This window comes from Capra hircus, chromosome 13 (assembly GCF_001704415.2).
Source record: "Capra hircus breed San Clemente chromosome 13, ASM170441v1, whole genome shotgun sequence".
Lineage (NCBI taxonomy): Eukaryota > Metazoa > Chordata > Mammalia > Artiodactyla > Bovidae > Capra > Capra hircus.
Genome location: NC_030820.1, coordinates 79076581 through 79102422, shown reverse-complemented (window position 1 = coordinate 79102422; position 25842 = coordinate 79076581). Strand labels below are relative to the sequence as shown.

At 49.3% G+C, this 25842-nt stretch overlaps 1 protein-coding gene across 1 annotated transcript; it reads left to right on the top strand.

Annotated features, from left to right (window-relative positions):
- Window positions 1634–17227, top strand: SALL4 (spalt like transcription factor 4). The gene is made up of 4 exons (XM_018058044.1): window positions 1634–1763; window positions 11219–13579; window positions 14401–14681; window positions 16404–17227. Exons 1-4 carry the CDS (start codon window positions 1634–1636, stop codon window positions 16821–16823), a joined length of 3192 nt encoding a protein of 1063 aa, XP_017913533.1. The 3' UTR covers window positions 16824–17227.

The window sequence follows — 25842 nt, the reverse complement described above, 5'->3', positions numbered from 1 at the left end:
GAACTTAAACCAATTCCAAGTATTCAAACAAAGACTCAAAACCTGGAAGTTAACCTCACTTCCTTCAGTAAGTTTTTATTGAGGACCATGAATATCAAAAAGATGATCAAGCTGATTTATTTTCTGCCTTGGGTTGTCCAAACAACCAGGTGAACACATTTATCAGCTTAGGATTCTATTTTGCTTGCATTCCCAAGGAGCTTACAAGGAACTGTTACAAGCTGGGCACCTGATGAATAACTAATCAAGAAAATTCAGTGCACAAATGTGGAAGAAGGGTTTATAATTGCTTAGTTCCTTACAGTGGAGTCAGTGCTAAATTAAGACACACGCAGAAAGGTGCCAGGGAAGTATTGAATCAAAGACTTAGAAGGCTATTTCATCATTTACTCAACATTTAGTGACATCATGCAAAGCAGTTAATGGAATAAAATACATCGAGATTTACTATAGGTTTTTGTACATAGAATATTCTACACACATGCACAATTTTAGAAGATTTCAGACGTCTCCGTGTCAGGATGAGGCAATCACTTTGAACTATACACATCTTTTCGACCGTAAAGCTGGTATAGCAAAAAATTCCAATAATGGCTCGTTTGGCAACAGCCAGTTTCTCTGACAATGCTCATTGCTCATCCATGGGAGAGGTTTGTCTCAATTATAAAATGATGTTAGCAGACTTTTATGGCTTGTAGGGGGAAAAAACGCAGCCTCTCCATGTTTCCATATTATCTCTGACTATACTTGTTTTTAATCCGCTTTTTCTATATTTAGTATCTAGTCATTTTAAAGTTAAAAAAAAAAAAAATCAAGATTTGCACTGTGACAAAAAACCCAGACTTTGTGAGTATGAATCCTGGAGGTTATTATTTAGCATTTAAAGGAAATAAATCATGGCGAGGGGCTACTCTGAAATTTGGGAAATTTGAAGGCCACCTTAAGTGTTGAGATGAGGGGGGAAGGTTGAATATACCGCCGTTCTTCGGATATCTCAAAACTCAATTTAAACATTTCAATGAAAAAGGAGATGGGAGGGGACAAGGGTCAAATCTCAGGGTTTTTTGTTTGTTTATTTTTTTGTTAGAGGTAAAAATTGAGACAAAATATTTCACTGAAAAGACCTTCCTCCCCAGCTTGCGCGGATATCAACCTTACAAAAGTAATTTTTGGAGCACACTACCAAATACTCTTGTTTCAAAACTGTTATGGAAACTCCTAGTTTTTAGTAAGTACACAATTATTTCTCTCTTTCTCTCCCAGAACTCAGATAGCTGAAGGCGAGGATGGTCCCCCCTCGGATTTCGCCCAGCACCCAGCCAATCTGAGCCCGAATGCTAATTAGTTGCTCTCCCCAGATGAACACGCCTTTGTCGCTTGTAGGGCCGGACTACAAAGCCCAGAATGCCTCGCCCCTCCCTGATCAATGAGGACTTATTTAAATGATCTCTGAGGTCTTGGACCCAGGCCAATCAGCTGTCAGGGCTCATGATAAATCGCAATGCATTATTGATAATAATAATTACTGGGACATGCGCGTTCCGGCCGAAGGGGGGTAAATTTCCCAACTCCAGGAATTTGTGGCGGAGTGGGCAAATAACCGCGGCTCTCCAGGCGCCCCGATGCTCGCACCATGTCGAGGCGCAAGCAGGCGAAGCCCCAGCACATCAACTCGGAGGAGGATCAGGGCGAGCGGCAGCCGCAGCAGCCGGCCCCCGAGTGTGCAGATGCGGCCCCAGCGGCGCCGGCGGCGGGGGCGCCGGGTGAGTGGGGCTGGGGGGCGCGCGCCCCGGGCGGGCAGCTTCTTAGACGCTCGCCCGCCCCTCGGAGGCGCGGGCTTCGGCGAGGCCGCGGCTCCCTCCGCAGATTCGGGAACTTGGATCCGGGGGCTTAGTTCCAGGGGCGAACCGGCAGCCTGGTTCCCCACCCCCACCCCCGCCCTTGTTAATTTTACACTTTTTCTCGCTTCTCTCTCGTGGAAGTTTCACCCCCAGGTCTCGCTCTTACTGTAGGAGTGACCCCGAGCCTCTGCCTGCCCCTCGTTCCCGAGAGGTCCCCTTCTCCTCGTCCTCTGCCCCTCTCTTAATTGGCTGCACTCCCCTCACTAGTAACCTCCCCCCCACACTTGTAACTTAGGCCCCCCTCCTCCCTCCCTGGCGCCGCTTTTAAAAGAAAAGACCCCGGGGGTCCCCACTCTATTCCCTCACCGTTGGGGGCTTTTCTAGGCGGCTGGGGAAGGGGCGCACCTTTGGAAGACCCCCCGGGGGCGGCCGATCGGTTGCACGCGCCCCTCCCGTGCCGTGAGGGGGAGGGGGCGCGACCTCTCCCCACCCCCCAGGAGCTGGGGTGCGGGCCACCCGCGCTGCGGAGGGGACTGAGGGCCGGAAGAAGTGGAGGACGAGGGCACAAGATTGCCTTCTTTTCCGTTTCAAAATTTTCTTTTTTTGGTTTCCCTCTTTTCTCCCGGGGCTACGCCGCCTGCCGATCTTCGCCCTAACCTTTCGGGGCCTGACCTCCAGCCATCTTTGATTTCCGACTTCCTAAAAATAACCGCGGGCGGCGGGAGGGGTGCGGGCCCCAGGGCGCGGGGGTCGTGCGCGCTCTGCAGTCCCGCTGGGGTGCACCCGCCTGGCGTTGCGCGTGGCTTTTCTGGCGCGCCCCGCTTTCCGAAAAGCGCGCCCCGGGGGCCGGAGGGGAGAGGTCGCGCCAGGGCTGGGCGGTCGCGGACAGGGCGAGCTCCCAGGGGCTGACCCGGCCCACGCTTCCGCGCCGCGCCTCTCCGGGGTTGGGAAGAGTTCGGGACCCCCAGCCCAGTCGGAGCGGCCGAGCGGACTCCTCTCTCCCTAATCATTTAACCTCGGGGGCTTTAGGAGCGAGTCGCTTTCTCACTATCTCCCCTCCGCCCTGGCCCGCCAAATTGTCGCCTGATAAGTTTTTCGCGTACGCGTGGGGGGAGGGGGCGTCTTTAAGCTCCTCTCAGGCCTTGTTGGTGGCTTCGCTCCCCTCGCCGCCTGCTTTCTAATTTCCCAGCGGGTGATGGGGGTGCGCGCGGCGACCCCAGTCGCTTCAATCCACTACAAGGAGGGGAAGAGCCGTCGCCGCTTTTTGGTTACCGTACCCTGTATTTCGGGCAGGGAATGGAATACATTTTCTGAATCTATAACATAATGTAAATCCCTATTTCCCCCCCTCCTCCCCAAATAATCTTTTTCCAGGGCAAGTTAAACAGATCGGCTTGACCAAAGGGGCGGCTCAGCGGCTTTTGGGGCGTCGGATGGTCAGGGCAGCGCGCACCGGAGGTCGGGGGAGGGCGGCCTCTCTTTGTGCCTTGGGAGGGGGGTGGGGGGGAAGGACGGAGAGGCTTCGTTGCCTGGCCCACCTGGAACAAAAGGGTTAACCCTCCGCCCGCCCGCTTCCTCCCGGGAAGGAGGGGCGAGCTCCTGGCTCTGACCCCTCCCCTGGTCCTGCTCTGACCTCCCCTTCCCCCTACCCGCTTCGTTTTGGGTGGGCGCACTCTTGGTGCGGCTTTTGGTGGGATTTGGTATCTTAGGGGGAGCTGGTTACGGGGGGCGAGGGGACGTTCTTAAATGAACGCTAGCTGGAGTCGGGCACCAGTCCACCCGAGCTGGTTAGGATCGCGAGCCTGGCCTTGCGCTCCCTCCACAATTGGGGAGGGGGAGTTGCTATTGATCGCTGGGGTTGCGGTGGCCGCTGAGCTGCGCGCGGGCGTCCCCTGGAGGCCCAGCCGGGAACCTCGCGCTCTGCTGAGAGGCGGGTCCCCTCGCAGGTACCGGCTCCCACCTGATGGGAGGGACGCGCTGGGGCTGGGGGTTGAAAATCTCTGGGCTGGGCGCTCCTCGGGACGCCAGTCAGTTCTTTGCGCTTTCCCCGGCGGTGCCGAAGTTTCTTTGCCAAGTCTTTAGCATTCTTGGAAAGAATTCTTCGATCCTAGTATGTGTTTGCAGAGCCCCCAGTTGCCGCCGTGAAACAGAAGGTAGTAGTAGTAGTACATTCCCAAGCAGTTCATTTTAATGGATACATTTTGTGTTTGAGCCCCTGTTTGCGTGTATGCGTATAATTAAAGACATCCAGTTTAGACTGATCTTATAGTGCACAGCCGATTTGAGACCACTTAAAAAAGAAATGCACTTTTTGAGGGAGGAAAATGAAGTTTGGCGATCAGTTAGATCCAGAACATCTGCAGGTGCTCAGGGGACTAAGGCCATGTACAGGAAAATTAGCCTTTTTTTCAAAAGAGGTTCAAATGCCCTTTGTGCTAAACTGGATGACAACCATCAACGATTAAGATTCCCCAAATTCAAATAACCGCTTAGCCCCAGTTTCTAAACTGAAATGACCTACATCTGCGGTAAGGAGGCAGAATGGGACGCTTGGAAGTTTCTGTTTTAATTGAGGGAAAGGGAAATCTTGGTGACAGTAGCCTCCGTGAATGTTGCAGGCCAAGTTTCTGCGTTTGCATCTGGCTTTCTGAAACAGAAGGGCTACAGCTTGCCCACACCTCTTTTGTTCCGTTAAAAGTTGCACAAATCGGTGCTAGCTGATGCTACAAGCCCCTTCAGCCTTCCTCCTGTTAGGGAGCCATCTTGGGAGGGAGGGATAGAGTTAATGCTTCCTCTTTTTAAATGAAATGAATTTTTTTTGTAAGGTGTAAGAGTGAGGTGTGCATTCCAATCTGGTTGTAAGACTTTCAGCTGTGTAAGCTTTGATTTCTGAGCTTCTGGGTTCTTTAGAGCTGTGCTCTAAATCCAAGAAGTTGTGTTTATCGTGGTTTTAGAGGAGTTGGTTATGGGATGGGATTTTTCTATCAGTATTCTATCAGATGGAGGAGCCGGGCTGCTGTAGGCTTTAGAATAAGGGGTCCTGGGAAGCAATTTGGAAGTTAAACAGAGTTTGCATTTGGTGCTCCAGGCTTTACTGCCTTGGAAAAAATGATGGAAAGAGTTTAAGATACCCCTTTTTCATCACCCTTCACCTGTGTGCTTTTGATTGTTTAAAAAAGCATCTAAAGCATCTTTAGAAGCCTCTAAATCCAGATAAGAACTGCATCTCCAATCATTGCCATCCATTTTTACCCCCAAATTTCGAGTCCATGTCAGGTATTGTTCTAAGGGGTTCTGGGGAAGGAGATAGCAAAAACTGCCTGCGTGAAGTTAACAACTTGCTTTTAAAAGATGAGCTCCAGTTGAGGAAAAGTGGGACCTATCTCTAGCATAAACAGCAGAGCTTGCACACGTTAGCAGAAAAAACTTTGATTTTTTTACTTCTTCCTTTTCAGCAAACTTGAATTTTGATTCAGGACAGTTTGGAACAATATTTTTTATACCTTTATTAAATGGAAACTTAATTACAGCTTCAATTTCCCACCTACAAATTAAGTTAAAGGCGTTTCTCAGATTGCTGAATGCAGATGTAAAGTTAAACTGGTTTAATTTTAAGCGCTTTTTTTGAACTGGTTCAGTACTTAAGGACATCTCAATTTCCTTTTGTTTTTTGGTAAGCAGTTATCCTGCTGGTGGGGGTGTGGGGTAAGAGATATTAAGTACTTTAGATAATCTACTCATTGTAGTTCTTTTAATATAGGAATGGGAGGAAAAAAAGATAAGCTTCAGGCATAATGCTTGTCTCAAGATATACGGTTGGTTTCTTAAGCATTTTCATAGGCTTCAGAATTTGATTGGCCTCTGGCAGATGAGCTTTTCTTGCTATACAATAGTAAGAGTATTTTCTATCCATTTGGCAGTGATTGAATCTAAGCCCCCTGCTGGGTTTACTGCATTCTTCCAACTTATTGGATAACTAGATGCTGAGAGATAACATTCCTAAAATTCGGGAGTGGGGGTGGGGTGGAAGGATGGAAGATCTAGTTGCTGTAATCCCTCTGAACTTTGCTTTTTCTTTTCGGGAAGGGTTAACTTAAGCATACCCAGCGATTGTTCATAACAGAGCCCTCTTACTTTGGGGCAAATATGCTTTCAGTATTTGCCAGTGGTGGTCTGGATGTCGAAGTACTTTACTGCACCAGCGAACAGAGCTCCTGCTGTTTGAAGACTCAGAGCGGGATGTTGCCAGTATTGCTTGAAGGCTGCAGAAGAGGCGAGCCTGTGTATACAGGGCCTGCAAGCTGGTATTCAGGTTGTAAATCACTCTTGGGAACTGCTAGGTCCTTCTGGGGCAGGGAGCTTAACCTTTTTTGTGCCACAGTTCCCCTCCTCCAACAGAAATCTTGAACCGCGTACAGTGAGATACATAGAAATACCCAGGAGATAAATCACGTTGAGATACACTGACCAGAAATGATTGGAAACATTTGTGATACAGTAATACGTGCTTCTTTGTGAACACAGTAAAGAAGATCTAGCAGTCAGTCAGGTAACCAGAATTTCCAGTAACACAGCCGCATTAACCTCACAGGAAAATACCTGCTTTCTGTTGACGACCTAGGCAGGAGCTCTGCAAATACTGCCAAGGTGTGCGCTCAGTGCTCACGATTGAAAGAATATTGTCTGTGTGGGGGTGAAAACTTTCTGGGGGGGAGAGGGAGACAAAAATGTATATTTGGGACTTCCCCGGTGTTCCACTGCACTGGGCACAGGTTCTTAAGATCCTGTGTGCTGTGCATCCTGGCCAAAAAAAAATTATGCGTGTTAACAGTGGTTTGTGGTCTTCCAAAGGATCATAGTGCATAAACAGATATACAGTATGTTTGTGGTATTAAAGTTTTGGACTGAGTCGGGGGGAGAGGAGGGGGAAAATGCTTTAAAAGCTTTCCTAGAGGGGTAAAAGGAAAAAAGAAAGTGTTCTAGCAGAAAGAGTAATAAATGAGGCCGCTAACTTTAGTGCCTTTATAAATGTATTTAAGACTAGAGTCCCTGCTCTTGTGTTTTCTAGTGAACAGTGTGGCACCTTGAGTCATTTATTCCTGAGCCTCAGTTTCCACGCTTGCACATTGGAAGCAAAGATGCTTGTCTGTGGCTGCAAAGATAAATGAGTTAAGGTGGGAGAGTCTGTGTTGGGTGCTCTGTGGCAACGTATGGGGGATGGTCGCAGTTGTGCTTTGGCGCTTAACAAGCAGAATGGGCATTTGTACACGGGCTTTGCTAGAGATTTCCAGAAGTAGCATGGCTGAGACGAGAGAGGAGGGGTGTAACATGCTAATTAAAAAAAAAGAGCCAAAAGTGTATACATTTTGAAGTTTCTCTTCCACCCCAGGCCTGTGCTCCAGAGGCCAGGGACCAGCCTTAGCAACGCTTATTTCAGAAGTTTCCCACGGACATGTTTATGTCTATTCCCAAACATGGCAGGGGGGAAGCACATTATGTGTACAGCCTGTTGTCTGCATTTTTTCTTCCTTTTGAAATCACACTTGAGTGGTTGTCCTATAGAGCAAGCACCTGTAGTAAAGAGCTACAAAGTAGTCATCTTTTGTCTGTACCCTGGTTTATTTCATCAGAATCTTGCTGGTGAACCACAGTGTGTCCATTTCTGTTTGGGCTGTTTATTTGCTATGAGACCTGAACCCTGGCATCACAGAAAGTAAATTCCTACCAAGGGAGTTGCTGGGTGGAAGAATTGCACTATAATGGTGGTGGTGGTGGATTGTACTCTGAAAAAGTTGTATCTATTTATGCATTTACCTGGCTGGTATATTTCCCTCCCAAGAGAAACTTTCTAAGTTTCCCTTGAAAAGTTCTTGACACATAATTGCCAGAGTTGCACTTCCAGAAAGATGGTGCCACTTAACACACCTCCACAAGCATCCCATTACAAATGTACAGGTAGATAGATACACCATCTTAATGATTCTGGGAACTGATGAATACTTTTGATTCTTGGGAATTTGGTTGCTTTAGAGCAGTTGTGGAGTTGGAAGGAAGGTGGTATCTACCTACTGTTCCCCGTGGAAATAGCTGGGGTAGATTGTGTCTTAACCCTCCCTGTCCCGCCCCCACCCCAACCTGCTCCTTCAAGCCTTCCTGTCCTCCCCAGGGGTTTCTGCAAGAGGCAAGATAGTTGCCATCTCAGTAGAACTTAGTAGGAGAGGAAGTGCATGAATGAAGAGTTCAAAGGGAGAATCTGCACTTGCCTGGCTTTTTTGCTTCACCACCTTGGGGAAGTTAATGTCCCGTGCCTCAGTTTCCCCCTCTGTTAAATGTAATAGTCTCTTTTGTTAATTGTTAATAACATATAAATTACACCTGTACATAGTAAGGGCTCAAAAGTTATCTATGACTACATTTTTTATTGTGTTGTCTTGGGTAAAAGTCACATCTTGGAGTCTGTTTTTCTCATCTATAAATGGGGCTGGTGTTTAATAGGATTGGATGGATATAGCGTGGACCACGGGGCACCTAGAGGTTCTAGTCTGGACCGTTGGGGACTACCAGGCTGCTCGTCTTTGCATCATCAGACCCCTAGCCCTGCCTTGCACTCATTAGGAAGTGAGAAGGGTTGTTAAAATGAGTGAGGCTTTAAATGACGGTTGTAAGTCTTATTTTCAGCAGCCCTAGTTGCCCAGGTAACCAAGCCACAGAAATAGACAAGGTGAGGAAATTGATGTTCACTGAACACCTACAGTATGTACACTTTCTCCAGATCCTAGGATGGTGCCAGGCTTGTAGTCAGCACTCACAAACACTTATTAATCACATGGCTTAACCCAGGCATCTACCTTATGTAGCGGTCATGATTGTACACATTTAATAGAAATCCTGAGGGATAAACCTACCATCTCAAACCTGTGAATGATAGATTACTATAATTTCTGTTTTCTTTCCCTTGGTTCACCCACACACACCTTGCTAAACTTCTGATTATTACCTAGTCTGAAATTAGGAAAGATTAAGTCAATTTATTAAGGCTATGCTGTGGAAATTTAAAAGAGTCAGTGTTTGAAAGTCTGTTGGAAAGTATAGATCTTAAGAGAAATACACTGTTTCAAGATCAATCCCTCCCCCAAATTGTTGACTGACTCCTCAGTCAAAACCCGTGGTGTTGGGAAATGTAATCACCCAAGAAGAGGCAAAATAGGTTCATTTATTTTTAAAAAGTGATTATTTAAAAAATAATATTTCCTGACATGGCCATTTCCCCATTCATTTGTACATTTCAAATAGGTGTTTTTTGTTTTAAACAAAAGTGGTTACTTGTTGCATACAGTTCTGTGACCTACTTCCACCTAATTTCTGTCTCCGAATTCAGGACATACGGAAATTCTACATTGCTTCCATACTGTGGGTATACCAAAATTTATATTCCACCTCCCTCCCTTTTTTTTGTGGCTGTAAACATTTCTGTGAAAAATACCCTTCTTTCTAGGTGGATCTTTGTATCCATATGCAAAGGTCTGTGGCTTAGCTCAGCACCCCTGGGACTGCTGCGTCTGAGGTGTGCCTGTGTGACTTCTCGGGTCAGGGTGTACATACAGCAGAACAGCCAGGAAATGGAAACAGTCAAGTCGGTTACAGAGTCTCCACTCGCCAGGGCCCAGGCAGCTGGCCATAGTATGGCTGCCCAGTAGGTGTTTTGACAGGCAGACTGGCAGTCACTGTGAAGGAAATGGGACCCAATTGGCAAAAGGAACCCAGGGATCAATCATTTTTAGGAACAGAACTGCCCAGACTATGAAGGTGGTTTGATTTAATGTAACAGTAGTAGAAGCTGCAAACGGAGGGCGAGGAGGAAATTCTGTCATTCCATCCTTTCCTGCTTGTCTCTGGCTTCTTTGTTTAATGGCTTGTTAATCCTTTAATGTCACGCTAAGGCACTTCTACAGGATTTCCATAATCAGGAAGGTCAGTAAAGTCTTTTTCTTGGACGTGCAATCTTTCCTTTTTTTTTTCAGTCGTCCCCCCCACCCCCCCCCCACACAAAAAACACTCCTCGGTGTATCGGCTTTGTCTTCTTTAGGTCTCCACATTTTAGGTGAATTGAGTACCACCGTCATAGTTCTTGGCACCTTTAAACTTCCACGGTCTCTGGTGGGATGGTCGAGTTCCCACTTCGTCTGAAGGAGTGATTTATTGCAGTTTCACTTCTGATGGACCCAGGGTGGAGATGAACAGCAGGCTTCCAGTGTCATTTTAATGGATGACATGAAATCCATTTGCTTTTGTAAGCCAGCTCTGAGGTGGGGCAGAGAGCTCCGTGGGGATTATTTTAATAAATTATATTGAGTTTCCCAGCACTGCCTTAATAATAAGTTGGTACAGATTACTAGATGGCCAGTGCAGGAGATGCAAGATACCCAACTTCAGTCTGTGGGTCGGGAAGATCCCCAGCAGAAGGAAATGGCAACCCACTCTGGTATTCATGCCTGGAAAATTCCACAGACAGAGGAGCCTGGCAGGCTACAGCCATGGGGTTGCGAAGAGTCGAGCGTGACTTAGGGAATGAGCACACACTAGATTGCCCAAGACAAGTCTATCTGCACTGTTCTGGAGGCTGGACCCCTCAGGCTGAGGAGCAGCAGGGTCGTTTTCTCTTGGAGGCTCCAAGGCGAGTGTGGACCACACAGCCTGCTTGCTGCCTTCTGTTGGGTGCAGCATCCTTGGCTTAGAGCTTTGTATCTCCTGCGTTGGCCTAACACGGCCTTATTCTGTCGCGTGTTTTTTTGTTTGTTTGTTTTGATTTCTACTTCTTTTTGGCTGCCCTGGGTCCCTGTTGCTGCATGCTGGCTTTCTCAAGTTGTGGTGCAAGGGCTTCTCACCGTGTGGTGGTTTCTTGTTAGAGAACACGGGCTCTAGGCCCACGGGCTCAGTAGTTGCGGTACATGGCCTTTAATTGATTCGAGGCACGTAGTATCTTCCTGGACCAGGGGTTGAACCTGCGTCCCCTCCTTGGCAGGTGGATTCCTAACCACTGACCACCAGGGAAGTTTTCCTGTCTCTTTTCTCCTTAAGGACACCAGGCACTGGGCTTGGGCTCCACTCTATAATTAACAGTTGTACAGAGCCTCCCCCCCAGCCCCGACAAGAAGACCACGTGCACAGGGGAACGGGTTAGGATTGGATATTCGGAGGGGTTATGATTCCACCCACTACATAAATGGTTGGCTCACTGAGACCCTCATTCCATGGTCTCCTTGTTAGGACACAGATCATGAAGACCTCTGAATTGTGAGTTGTGGTTCTCCCCCCGCCAGAGACCGCCCTGTGTCCTTCCTAGGGTGGAATTCTCATCTCCTTCCCTCTCCTCACAGGTGCTCCAATGAACTATCTTGGTGGCGGCGGTGGCAGTGGCAACGACGAGCTGAATGGGGACGGAGCAGGGATAAAGCGGCCCCGGCGGGAGGAGACCCACATCTGCGAGAAATGCTGTGCGGAGTTCTTCAGCTTCTCGGAGTTCTTGGACCACAAGAAAAATTGCACTAAAACGCCCCCCGTGCTCATCTTGAAGGACAGTGAGGGACCAATGTCGTCCGAAGACTTGTCGGGGACTGTGCTCAGCTCGCAGCCGCCGAGCCCGGGCCGGAGGGAGGGCCACCGGGACGATGGCAGCGGCGGAGGGGCCCCCGGGGACGCGAGGGAGAAGCCAGGGGCGGAGTCTGTTCTGTATCTGAAGACAGAGGCCGCCCTGCCGCCCGCGCCGCAGGACATAAGCTACTTACCCAAAGGCAAGGTGGCCAACACCAACGTCACGCTTCAGGCGCTGCGCGGCACCAAGGTGGCGGTGAACCAGCGCAGCGCCGACGCGCCCCCGGCGCCCCTGCCCAGCGCCGGCAGCCTGCCCTGGGTCCTCGAGCAGATCCTGTGCCTCCAGCAGCAGCAGCTGCAGCAGATCCAGCTCACGGAGCAGATCCGGGTGCAGGTGAACATGTGGGCCTCGCACGCCCTCCACGCCGGCCACGCGGCCGACTCGCTGAAGACGCTCGGGGGCCACGTGTCGCAGCAGGTGTCGGCGGCCGTGGCCCTGCTCAGCCAGAAGGCGGGGAGCGCCGGGCTGCCCCTGGACGCCCTGAAGCCCGCCAAGCTACCTCACGCCAACGTCCCTTCCGCCGGCGGCTCCGCCTCCCCGGGGCTGCCGCCCTTCGCGCTGAAGCCGGACGCCACCCGGGTGCTCCCCGGCGTCCTGTCGCGCCTCCCCGGGGCGCTGCTCCCCCAGGCCCCGGGCTCTGTGCTCTTCCAGAGCCCCTTCTCCGCGGTGGCCTTAGACCCGTCCAAGAAAGGAAAAGGGAAGCCACCGAGTGTCTCCCCGGTGGAGGTCAAACTCAAGGACGAGGCTCTCTGCCGGCACAAGTGTAAGTACTGTAGCAAGGTTTTTGGGACTGATAGCTCCTTGCAGATCCACCTGCGCTCCCACACCGGAGAGAGGCCCTTCGTGTGCTCCGTGTGCGGCCACCGCTTCACCACCAAGGGCAACCTCAAGGTGCACTTCCACCGGCACCCCCAGGTGAAGGCTAACCCCCAGCTGTTGGCCGACTTCCACGACAAGACGGCGGTGGGCGGCGGCCTCCCCTTCGCGCTGGCCGGCCCCGCCCCCCTCGAGGAAGCCGGGCTCTCCCTAGACAGCAAACCCGCGCTCGCGGCGGGGACCCCCAGTGTCCTAGGGCTAGTTCAGAATCTCCCCTCGGGGCCTCACCCCAAGGACGTCAGAGGGGGCCCATTGCCCGGCGACCTGCAGCCCGGGCTGTCTCCGGAAAGCGAGGATGGCTCCATCCTGCCCGGGGTGGGGCCGACCCATCCCTCCCCCAGGGTCGGAGGCTTCCCAGGGGGTGGGCCGCCCGAGCCGGGGTCGGAGACCCTGAAGCTGCAGCGGCTGGTGGAGAACATAGACAAGGCCACCGCCGACCCCAACGAGTGTCTCATCTGCCACCGCGTCCTCAGCTGCCAGAGCTCACTCAAGATGCACTACCGCACGCACACCGGGGAGAGGCCCTTCCCGTGCAAGGTCTGCGGCCGCGCCTTCTCCACCAAAGGCAACCTGAAGACGCACCTGGGGGTGCACCGCGCCAGCGCGTCGGTGAGGACGCAGCACTCCTGCCCCATCTGCCAGAAGAAGTTCACCAACGCGGTCCTGCTGCAGCAGCACATCCGTATGCACATGGGCGGCCAGATCCCCAACGCGCCTCTGCCCGAGAGCCCCTGCGAGCTCGCGGGGCCCGAGCCCTCGGCGGCCGGGGGGGACGGCAGCCCCGGCGCGCCCGCTCACGACGGGGTCATGCAAGCCTTCGACGTAGACGAAGCCTGCCCCCAGGAGGCCCCCAGCAGCTCCTTGAGGGGCCCCGGGCCCCTCGCCGGCGTCCACGCGGCGTCCCCTACCCCGGGGCTGGCCGCGGCGGCTTCGCTGGATGTCCCGGTGAAGGCGGGGCTCGCCGCGCTCGTCCTGCAGCGGCAGGGAAGCCGAGAAAACGGGTCCGCGGAGAGTGACGGCCTGACCAACGACGACGCCTCCTCGGTTATGGGCGACCCCGAGTGCGCCAGCCGAAGCCCAGACGTCCTGGAGAGCACGTCCTTCCAGGCGGTCTCGCCGGCCCATAGCCAGGCGGAGAGCGTCAAGTCCAAGTCTCCGGACGCCGACGGCAAAGGGGACGGCTCGGAGAGCAGCCGCACTGAGATGGAAGGTGATAGAGCTTTGGATTTCACTTAGGTCCATTCTGGGCTCGAGGTCATCCGGAAGGAACCAGGGTGACCTTGACCGATGGAGAGTGAACTAGCTCCTCCGTAGGGCAATTAGTGACTACCTCTGTCATAGTCCTGACGTGCTCTTACTTAGGACAGTGTACTTTGCTCGGTTTTGATTTTTGTGTTGGAGGTCCTTGGTGGCCACACGGGGATTCTTTTGAGTTAATGCTATCCCAAAAGAATATTTCAGGAAGTGGACACCAGTGAGATAATTCATAGTTCCATGATTCAGAGATCCCGCTCCCTAATGTAAGAGTCACAGATGGGTAATTCTTGAGGGAGAAAAGAGAATGTAACCTATTTTAAATTGTGGAATGCCTGTTGATGGCATTAATGGTCAAATGGAGGGGACACCTTTGTAGAATCAGAAAGATGGTGTCAGAGCAGACTTTAAAAGTAACTTGATGTGGGGATTGAACTTGGAATTGCGTTGCATGTGTTTCTGATGCCGATACCTTTTAAAATCCAAAATACTGGGTTGGCCAGAGACTCTGTTCGGGCTTTTCCACCTCCTGTTTTGGGGAAACCGGAACGAATTTTTTGGCTCACCCAATAGGAAAATTCTTTTAAATTTTTGGAGTCGTCATTCTCTGTGTAGCTAAATAAGAAAGCTGCTTCCAGTGTGTAAATTTCCTGAAAGGTGTTTCCAGACTCTGAAACGTCGGGGCAGTGGTGGTCAAAACTCCTTTCTTGGTTTGAAGAATGAATGATGACGTGATGATAAAAGTGTTTTTTTTTTTTTTCTTTCCCCTGTGCGCAGGTCGGAGCAGTGTTCCATCGACATTTATCCGAGCCCAGCCAACCTATGTCAAAGTTGAAGTTCCTGGTGGGTTTGTGGGTCCCGCGACCATGTCCCCAGGTATGACGCCTCTGTTAGCAGCCCAGCCCCGCCGACAGGCCAAGCAACACGGCTGCACGAGGTGCGGGAAGAACTTCTCGTCGGCCAGCGCGCTTCAGATCCACGAGCGGACTCACACCGGTGAGAAGCCCTTTGTATGCAACATATGTGGCCGCGCTTTCACCACCAAAGGCAACTTGAAGGTGAGCTTCCTTAAGGCTTCAGCTGGGGGGTGGGGGGAGCTCGGTGTTAAGCAGTGACGTTCATCCCTAATAAATCCTTCCATCAGGGCCAAGTGGGATATTACATCGTGCCATGTCAAAACTGGCTCTTGAAATAGTATTTTTTTTTTAATTTTTATTTTTACTTTATTTTACTTTACAATACTGTATTGGAAATAGTATTTTTTAAAAAGGAATAGTGGATAGGACTGCATGCTTCCACTGCTGGGCCCCAGGTTGAAGCCTAGGTTGGGGAACTAAGATCCTGCCAGCTCTGCAGTGCAATGGAAAAAAGAAAAAGGAAACAGGCTTCTTCACATTACAGCATCTCTGAAGTTAGGATGTTAGTTGCCTTCATAAAATCCTGCAGATCTGGAACCGTAGATGGTGATTGTCATGTTTGTAATATAAAATTGATAAATCCATTATGGGTTTGTCTTGAGCTTTTAGACTGGACTACCTACCATGGTCTTCAGCTTTTTATTTTAAAAAAGGGATTTGAAAACTCAAAAGCCAAACTGGGAAAATAATGGCAGAAAGGAGGCCAGGTTGAAGAAGCAGGAGGTAGTAGATTATCTTTGCTCTTCAGAAGAGTCCCTGTCTTGCTTGCCACCGTAGATGAAACAACATTCATTCTTGGTGGCTTGTGTAACCTTCCCAGCTAGGCTAATTTTTTCCTCAGCAGTGATTGCTCCTGTTGACACGATGTATCTAGGTAATGTCAGCTCCATCAGGGCAGGGTCTGTTTTGTTCAAAACTTAATTTTTATAACTCAAATGTTTTACATGGGTCAGTTCCCACAAAGGGGGAAGTTGCACGGAGATGCTCACACACTTTTCTAGCTTCTCCCGGTGGTAGAATTTTAATTTTGCGCAGCTGTAGAATGAATGGGCTTCTCAGGTGGCACTGGTGGTGAAGAACCCACCTGCCAGTGCAGGAAATGGTACAGGAGACCTGGGTTCGATCTCTGGGTCGGGCAGATCCCCTGCAGCGGGGCATGGCAGCCCACTCCAGTATTCTCGCCTGGAGAATCCCCTGGACAGAGGAGCCTGGAGGGCTGCAGTCCATGGGGTTGGTTGCAAAGAGTTGGACACAACTGAATTGACTTAGCATGTGTGCATAGAATCAGTCGTAACCAGGGCGTTGACACTGATGTAAGCTCCTGCTCTCACATATTTTCCCATTTCATCTGCGCTCAGTGTCTGTATGCCTTCGGTTCCATACCATTTGTTACCTCTGTAGGTGTGTGTGTTAACACGTCGTAACCCTAGCACTCAAAACAACACTATACTCCCTAGTAGGTGTTGACAGAAGTGCAGAATAGTGAATGGGGAAACTTGGTGTGTGCGTCCCCAACGTTGCCTCTAGGGAGGAATGTGGGCCCATTGTTGCCAGATGGTCTGATTGTCGACCCCCCGCCATCCCCCGCCAAGAGAATAGATAATCTGGATTTTTTAATCTAATTTCTCTCCTGGCTGCTCTCTGCAGCTTGTGAGATCCTAGTTCCCTGATACAGGGTTTTAACCTGGGCCCCTCGCAGCGGGAGCATGGAGCCATAACCACTGGACCACCAAGGAATTCTCCGAAATCTAATTTTAAAATAGAAGTTTCGATGGGCCGCACCTGTGGGCAGACTTGACTTTGATTGGCCTACATGCAAAAACCTCTGTTTTGGTGGAAACCTTTCTGTCCCTCTTCCCACAGGTCCATTACATGACACACGGGGCCAACAACAGCTCAGCACGCCGTGGCAGGAAGCTAGCCATCGAGAACACCATGGCTCTGTTAGGAACGGACGGAAAGAGGGTCCCCGAGATGTTTCCCAAGGAAATCATGGCCCCTTCGGTGAACGTGGACCCCGTCGTGTGGAACCAGTACGCCACCATGCTCAACGGTGGTCTGGCCATGAAGACCAACGAGATCTCCGTAATTCAGAGTGGTGGCATCCCCACCCTCCCTGTGTCCCTGGGGGCCAGCTCCGTGGTGAATAACACGGCTGCCTCCAAGATCGACGGCTCCCAGTCTGCCGCTGGTGCCGAGGTGGAGAAGCCAGGGACGGCCGACAACGTCCCCAAACACCAGTTCCCGCACCTCCTGGAAGAAAACAAGATCGCAGTCAGCTAAGCCGCAGGAGGACGCGCCTCCGAGGAGCAGTGCACGCAGTGACCTCTCTAGAGAACTGTATCTTTTTTTGTTCTCTCTCTCTCTTTTTTAAGGCCCCCATCTCCTCCAGTTTTCTTCCTGATGTGCAAATAATGTTTACAGTTGTGACCACAACCTCAGGCACCTCTTACAATCACAATGTTGCTATGCTGCTTTGCAAAAAAAGAAAAAAGAGAGGGAAAAAAAAAATTCTTACTAAAACAAATACTAGTATTTTTTTAAATTTTGGAAGAAAGCGGGTCTTGCAAAGTAGTTTTGTTACTTGCAACAAACTATATACATAAAAACCTTTGTACAACCTCGAGTAACTGTTTCCAAAGATGGTCACCTCTTTCAAGTTGGAAGGTATTGAACCACCATGGAGAAGACACCTGTTTCACCTGCTTGGGGTTGGGGGGTGGCAGGGGGTGGGGCGGCTGTATGCTCGATTCTGTGGGGACTGGATTCGGGTAAGTGGACGTGGTCTGTCATCTGTTTCGGGACCCATTTTTGTATTCTCCCAATCCTGCACCCACTTCTCTTTTTTTTTTTTGAATGTATTTTTTTTTTGGAAAACCAAGGTTGTAGAATTCCAAAGTGTTTTTCAACCTTGGAACCTTAAGTAGGATGCCCTCAAGTGGACTGATTTTAGTCCTTAGAGAGTCAATGTGTGTGTTGCTGCTTATTTAAATACAGTTCAGTTGGAGCCTCAAGAGTGCCAAGGTCCTCTCTACCCTTCCAGATGCCGCCTTCTTCCTAAAACCAGGAGAGGTGACCACCTGAGCAGGGGAATCTCAGGTGATGTAATTTAGTCCACCAGTGCCTGCTCTGTTGAAGAGCTCGGTGTCCATTCTTGAAGAAACAAACTCGTGGAAGGGCATGTTTTCTTATTATATACTAAAAACTTATACTAATTTGTACCAACATTTCCTTGATTGTGACTTACGCCGAGTAATTATGAAGATTTTTTTTTTTTCTTCTGAGTATTGCATGAAGGCTACCAAGTTGGAACAGGCGAGTCCTGGATGTGAAAGCTTTAATTTATCTACCTCATTCATGTGTTATTTTTGTAGCTATAGTCTCTATTTTCCTATTGGATGACCGCTGAAGTGTTTCTAGACCCTATCGTAAACCTAAGAGTTGATGTATTGGTGGGAGCAGCTGAAAGTTCAAGATGTTGTGATTCTTTTTTTTCTTCTTCTTAATCCCCCCTTTTGTATATGTGATATTAAGCAGACGATGAAGCGTTCCTCTTGAAGATTTAACAAGCAAGGAGAAAGACCCACATTTCTGGGTGAGACGTCTTGGCCCCTCTGTTTGGAAGAGTGGATTGTGGCTCTTCTCAAGTCTGTCTCTTGGTAATTGCACCTGAGTTTAGGACTCCCCACCCCCACGAATTTTTTTGTTTTGTTTTGCCAAGTTGTGCCTTTCCTTCTGGAATTGTAAGTGAACACAATGATAGTACCTGTTTACACTGTGAAGCGGATATTGTTACAGAAGATAGACCAGAGGCTTTCTTACTTGTTAAGCTTAATAATGCCTTGTGAATGTATGATCTACGGAGAAACCCCTGTAGTTTTTACCTGCTGATGCTGTCTGTCTGTTGGAGAATAAATTTTGAATGGTTCTTTTTTTTTTCACCACCAGGCGTGTATGTAAATTTTTCTGTTTAGTTTCTGCTCCACACTTGAGAGTCCTTTCCTGACAATCATTTCCAGCTGCCTTGGGAGAAATTCCACCCAACTAAGTAGGATAGGGGCTTCCGCGATGTCTCAGTGGTAAAGAATCTGCCTGCAGCGCAGGAGACACGCTGGGTCAGGAAGATCCCCTGGAGGAGGGCATGGCAACCCACTCCAGTATTCTTGCCTGGAGAACCCCACGGGCAGAGGAGCCTGGCGGGCTCCAGTCCATGGGGTCGCAGAGAGGCAGCACGACTGAAGTGACTTGAGTACACAGCACAGATAGGCTACTTCCAGCTTTTTGAACCAAACAAGCAAAATGAGGTGGCTGACGTATTGAACGCTTGCTATGTCCCAGATGAGATGGGCATAAAAATTGGTCCCAACTCTGGATCACAGGATTCTCTTGGTTCAGTCTATTGAGACTGAGGAAGGCAGGCACGTGGGGCCAAAGCCACGTGCGGTGGGCGCCTCCTTCGCCTTCCAGACAGTGGTTCTTGGCAGTTCGTAACCCAGGGAGCACTCGTGCAACGGCCTGCTTCATCATTCTCCAGTAATGTGCAAAGAAAGGCCGGTGCGGGCAGTTTCTAAGGTGGGTTTTCTGTGTGTCTTCAAATACGGACACAGAGCAACAGTATTTCAGTGGGAGTCGCAGTTTCCTTGGTTCCAGCGAGTATATTTTATCCCCCTCCCCACAGCCACCCTCGTCAGGTTACCCCAGGACATTTGAACGCTTGTGGCTGGAAGTTATAAAATGGCAGAACCTTGATTTGTAGGCTCTTTCCTGGGTTTGGGAGAAGCCTATTTTGAATCCATCAAAGAGGTATATTTGGCTAAGTTTGTGATTCTGACCTTGTTTGTTTTTTTTTAATCTATTGTGAACCATGTTTAAAGCCTTTATTGAGTTTGTTACAATATTGCTCTTGTTGTATGTTTTGTGTTTTTTGACCACAAGGCATGTGGGGTCTTAGCTCTCCAACCAGGGATCGAACGAGTCCCCCCTGCATTGGAAAGTACAGCGCTAATCACTGGACCACCAGGCAGTCCCTGACTCTGTCTCCGATTAAGATCTAAACACCGTAGTGGCTAATTCATGACTTCACTTTCTTCTCCCCTCGGCCCCATTTATTTTATAGATTCGGTAACCATGGTCATTTAAAGGGGCACTTTTTCTGGTGGAGAAAGCATATGCTTCTTGTGGCATAATCATTCTCTGTCCTGGAAACTCCCTCAGTTCTGTTTCCTTGTTTACAAACAAAATCGTTAACGACTACAAGAAATGTGCAATTCTCTTCACAGAAAGTGAGTTGTTAGCTTTCAGAGCTATTAACATCTAATATGCTGAGAGAAGCAACTCCTTTTGGTCTAGGGATCCTGCTTTGGTCCTGGTATCCATGAAAATTCAGATTTCCCCCTAAATTAAAAAAAAATAGCAAAAAACCCCAGGTCCTTACTACTTTGCTGTGATTCAACTATTTCTAAATAATGAAAATGGAGCATTAGCTAAACATGGCCAAAACGAGGAGAAGGAAGCAAATTTGCCTCAAGTGCATGCTGCAATTGAGGTATTAAGGGTAAGACCTCACAAATGTGTTTAAAAGTATCAAACTGTGCATTTGAAAGTCTTAAATTTTTTTTTTAATTTTTGATTGTGCTGGGGGTGTCCCGCTCACAGGCTTTCGCTGGCTGTGGCAGGTCGGGCTGCTGCAGCTGCGGTGTGTGGTCTCCTGGTTGTGGTGGCTTCTCTTGGGGAGCCTGGACTCTGGGGCTCCTGGCCTTCAGTAGCTGCAGCGCCTCAGGCTTAGTGGCCCGGAGGCACGAGGAGTCTTCCCAAGCTAGAGCCAGGGATTGAACCAGTGACCCTGACTTCCAAAGCAGATTCTTAACCCTAAAGTCTAAATGTTTGAAAGTGACCTTTCTGGGAGAAGGAACTTTCCAGATGATTTGTATTTCTTCCCCTCTTGTCCCCCTCTTCCGTCATTTCCATCCTCCAGCCCTTTTAAGTTCAGTTCAGTCGCTCAGTCATGTCCAGCTCTTTGCGACTCCGTGAATCATAGCATGCCAAGCCTCCTTGTCCATCACCAACTGCCAGAGTTCACCCAAACTCATGTGCATCGAGTCGGTGATGCCATCCAGCCATCTCATCCTCTGTCGTCCCCTTCTCCTCCTGCCCCCAACCTCTCCCAGCATCAGAGTCTTTTCCAATGAGTCAACTCTTCGCATGAGGTGGCCAAAGTACTGGAGTTTGAGCTTTAGCCTCATTCCTTCCAAAGAAATCCCAGGGCTGATCTTCAGAATGGACTGGTTGGATCTCCTTGCAGTGCAAGGGACTCTGAAAGGTCTTCTCCAACACCACAGTTGAAAAGCATCAATTCTTCGGTGCTCAGCTTTCTTCACAGTCCAACTCTCACATCCATACATGACTACTGGAAAAACCATAGCCTTGACTAGACCTTTGTTGGCAAAATAATTGCTTTTGAATATGCTATCTAGGTTGGTCATAATTTTAATTCCAAGGAGTAAACGTCTTTTAATTTCCTGGCTGCAGCACCATCTGCAGTGATTTTGGAGCCCAAGAAGATAAAGTCTGACACTGTTTCCCCATCTATTTGCCATGAAGTGATGGGACCAGATGCCATGATCTTCGTTTTCTGAATGTTGAGCTTTAAGCCAACTTTTTCACTCCCCTCTTTCACTTTCATCAAAAGGCTAACCCTTTGTAAACCATCTATTAATTCAGGTGTTGTGTTGTTGTGTCTGACTGTTTGTGACCCCAAGCTCCTCTGTCGATGGAATTCTCCAGGCAAGAATACTGGAGTGGGTTGCCATTTCCTTCTCCAAGGGATCTTCCCGACCCAGGGATCGCACCTGTGTTTGTTACATCTCCAGCACTGACAGGCAGGTTCTTTATCATCTGAGCCACCAGGGAAGCCCATTAATTCAGGGAAAGAGGTAAAGTGGAAGAAACACCCGTGTTCTAAAGGCTTGGGACAAAGGGTGCAGAGGCTTATTTTATGCTGAAGGGATAATTGTTGATCCTCAAAAGCACTGAAACGACCTGTATCATCGAGTGATTCATGCTTTTACCTCCTTAACTATTTACTTCACCTGAACCAGCTTTTTGTTTTGTTTTGCTTTTTAATGCTTGCTGGCTATCTTGATGGCTTTCAGGCCATCCTGGTGGGAGAAATCGTTTTCACTGACCTTCCTAAATATCCTGAGGTAGTTGAGTTGGAGGCTGATTGTGTCTTCACTTTCTTGTGTGGTGAAGACCCCAGGGGACCCAGGACAGGAAATTATAATGGAATTTAGGATTGCTCATCTTTGGGATTCCACACAGCAGGAAATTGTTCTTAAAAATGGGGAAATAGAAGAGAATTGCTTACAGTTGCCAACTTTTTATCAAGTAAGAATGATAAAAGCCCCTCTTTTTCTGCTTCCCTGTTGTATTATCTACATGGCGTTTTGCACTCTGAAATGCTGGCTTGTGTATTCTATGCTTTTAAAGTATAACCTTTTGGAACGGGAAAATCAAGACTCCTACAAATGTAAAATGAACATGTATCCAAGATTCTATCAACAGTTACAACTGATTGAAAGGAGAATTGAAAAAACGCCTCAATTTCAGGTGATCAGGAAGATTGGAGTAAACTGATAGGAAAAAGGAGTCAATCTTCACAGGGCTAGAATCAACTGCATTCCACTGGGCAGGGGTCATTTGCATCTCTGCCAGGGAGAATCTTTTGTGTTAACTACAGTATTCTGTTGCAAAGTAGCTCAGTGACAATGAAAGAGGCAGGCAACCCGGAAGGCCTGCTAGACGGGTCATCTGGTCATCTTGTTGGTCTTGCCTTAGATCTAGGTACCAGCACAGACCTCAGCTCTGGGCAGCAGGTATCCCCAGTGCCTGGAACATTGTAGGTGCTAGGTGAAGATGGCTTGAATGAATGAACGTTCAGTGGTGTTTTCCTTAAACTCCCCAATGTCTGTCTGTTTGGAGATAAAAACAGTACCATACAAACTAATATAATTAGATCCTAACTAGATATAGTTGCTTATGGAAAGCACTTAGAGAGTTCTTTCCCCAAAAAAGGGGAACCGGGAAGATGAGGTCAGTGTTAGAGATGGGGTCTTACTAGATTAACACCACATTTCTAGCCCGGTGGGGCTCAAGTAGGGACACTTTTACCCTAGGGACATTTTGCCATGTCTGAAGACGTTAGTGGAGGTCACAGCCTGGGAGAAAGGGGTGAGCTGCTCCTGGCACGTGATGGGTAGACACCAAGGTTGCTTCTGCATATCCTCCAGTGCACGGGGCAGCCCCCCACAATCTGGGAATAGCCCCAAAGTCAGTAGCACCCACGAGAAACTCAAAAGGACTACCTGGGGCATTCGTCCACAGAGAAGATTGTAGGCATCAAAACAAGTCTCCCCAGTCTGGGTTTACCCAAAACATTAAAAATCAGTTTGGCTGCCCTGAGTCTTGGTGGCAGTATCTAGTCAGGGCATGTGAACTCTCGGTTGCAGCACGTTACATCTAGTTTCCTGACCCTGCATTGGAGAGCAGAGTCTCGGCCACTGGACCGCCAGGGAAGCCCCTACCTAAAACAGTTTCATTAGGCCTTTGGTCCCCTTTTCCCTGCCTCACTTTCACCCCTGCTAGTACCCTGCACTCTGCAAACAGCCTCAGCCAGCTTGGCGAGCTATGGAAATGAGGCTCCAGAGTAGGCTGGACTGAGTCTCAAAATAGATGATGGTCTGGGCCCAATATCTGTTGGTGAGGTTTGGTGACCTCTGTGGGCCTCTGGAAAGACGAGGCTGGACTAGGTCGGCTTGTCTGTCAAAGATCATTCTGTTCCAGGTGTCTAGGGGTCAGTGACTTCTTGGATGGAGCCTGCTCCAGAGCCTGTTGGTTGGACAGGGCTGTCAAAGGCTGTGAAAGGGGCTCCTCAGGTAGCTGTTTCTAGGGCCACCAGAAGGCAGGGCCGAGCCGGGAAGAGGGCTTCGGATGCCCTCCCCCCAGCCCCACCCCATCACTGCCCCAGTCTGCTGCTCTCCTGGAGCCTGGCACTGTTCCCACCAGCCCCACAGGCCCTCTGCTATCTCACACAAGTCTGGATCTTTCTCACCAAGAGATAAAAGCCGTTAAGTGCCTCCCTTCCCCAGGGATTGCCTTCCTAGAAGGGAGTAATCTTTGTCTTCTGCAGTGATTATAAAAGCACACAAAGAAATTTGGGAAATGCAAAGGCAATAAAAAAGTGCCTCTCTTTCCCTATGAAAATATTCTTGCCTTTGGAGATTAGGAGGGGCTCTCGGTCTTTTCAAAATTCATTTAAAGAAAAACTTAAAAAGTGATAACCTGTTGACTAGAGAAAAAGCAGAAAGTAGAGACAAGGAGAAAATTTCAGATCCATTCAGATGTACCACAATCATGCAAAATGTTAATGAGGAAAACTGCTGGGTTTGGGATCAGGGTGGATATGGAGTGGGTATATGGAGCTCTCTGTACCAACTACTACAGAAATAATTATTAATTACGGTTCAAATATCTACCGAGAACGTTGTCCGGACACCACCATTTGATACCACTGTGATGGTATTTTTTATTTTTTACTGTTTTAAAAGAATCCTGTTTTATTTCCTTTGTGCCGAGTCGTCGTGGCTGCAAGGCCTTTTGTCCGGTTGTGGCGACCAGGGGCTACTCCAGCTGCGCTCGGGCTTCTCACTGTGATGGCCTCTCGTTGCAGAGCCTGGGCTCGGGCACGTGGGCTCAGCAGCTGGGCACCTGGGCTCAAGAGCACAGGCTCAGCAGTTGTGGCGTGTGGGCTTAGTTGCTGCTTAGAATGTGGGATCTTCCGAGACCAGGGATCAAACCCATGTCTCTTGGATTGGCAGGCAGATTCCTTACCACTGAGCCACCAGAGAAGCCTTGTTGTTTCTTTAATTAGTAATGGAGGAGGAGGAGAAATTATAATCACTAACCTTGGTGACGATTTACTATGTGACATGCATTGCCTGTTTTTACATCTTGCTATTACTGCTCCGAATTCTTGCAACAATCCTGAGCTGCCCACAGTTTTCCCTGTATCTCTGCAGCTTTCAAATTGCTTTGTGTACACAATTGGTTCATTTAATCCTTCCAACAATCCTGTGAGGCATGTGTGTGCGTGTGCGTGTGTGTGTGTGTGTTGCTCAGTTGTGTCCGATTCTTTGTGACCCCTGCCAGGTGCTCTGCCCATGGGATTCTCCAGGCAAGAATACTGGAGTGGGCAGCCATTCCCTTCTCCAGGGGATCTTCCTGATGCAGGGATCCTTTACCATCTGAGCTACCAGGGAAGCCCCCCATTTTACAGATGAGGAAACTGAAGCCCAACTGTTTGAAAGGCGCCTCTGGTTCTACAGTTGTGAGGTGCTGAAGCGATACAGGATCTCAGATGAGGGGCCACTATTATTACTCTACTCTAGGCAGTGAGGGCACAGCCTGGTGAGTGAGGGAGGCCAGAGGGAGCTGGAAGGTGTTTGAGAACAGGATTTGTAGTTGCCTGGAAATGTCAGGATCACTGGTTCCACTGGTCACTGGAGGGCATTTTTCCTTCCTTCTGGAGCACAGAAGACCAGGCCTGAGAGCCCAGTCTTGTTCCTTCCTAACCATGTTGCTTTGTGCAGGCCACTCTGAGTTTCTTGTTTCCTCACCTGTGAAATGGGTGTGATCATTTAGACTCAGCTGGCAGGGCTGCTTGGAGGATGAAATATGGGATTCCACGGTGTTTTAGGTGCTTGATGAAAACAAGAGCTCGTGTTTATCGGCTCCCAGCTGTGTGGGGCCCTTGGATTAAAGGGCCATGATCTCTTTGGTCTTCTCTGCCCCCATCATGTGTGGTGGTGGAGTGGAGGAGAGGGCCTGAGGTGGGTGGGGTTTGAGAGGGGACCTCCGGGGAGCAGGTGGGAGAGGGTGGGGCCCCCTCTGATGCCATAATTGGTGGGTCAGGGTGTTTACATTGCCTCCACTCAATAAACCTTTCCTGAGAGTTGACTGCGTCATGCTGTGTGCCTGGCGCCGTCCTGCATACAGAGAGAAAATCCGACGCAAAGCAGGTCAGGTCTGTTAGCCAAAGAATGCCGTTTCCCCTTCAAAGGTGCAATACAGCAATCTAGCGACATGCTTTTCTTGAGGAACTTCATCGGGACATGAGATAAGTCACACTTCTTGGTTTGGTATCTGCCTTCCTTCACTCAGGGCCCCGGAGACTTGGTGGCTGCGCCCTTATCCACAGCAAATGAAGTGAAAGACACCCACACCCCACATCAGATGTGTTGGGTGT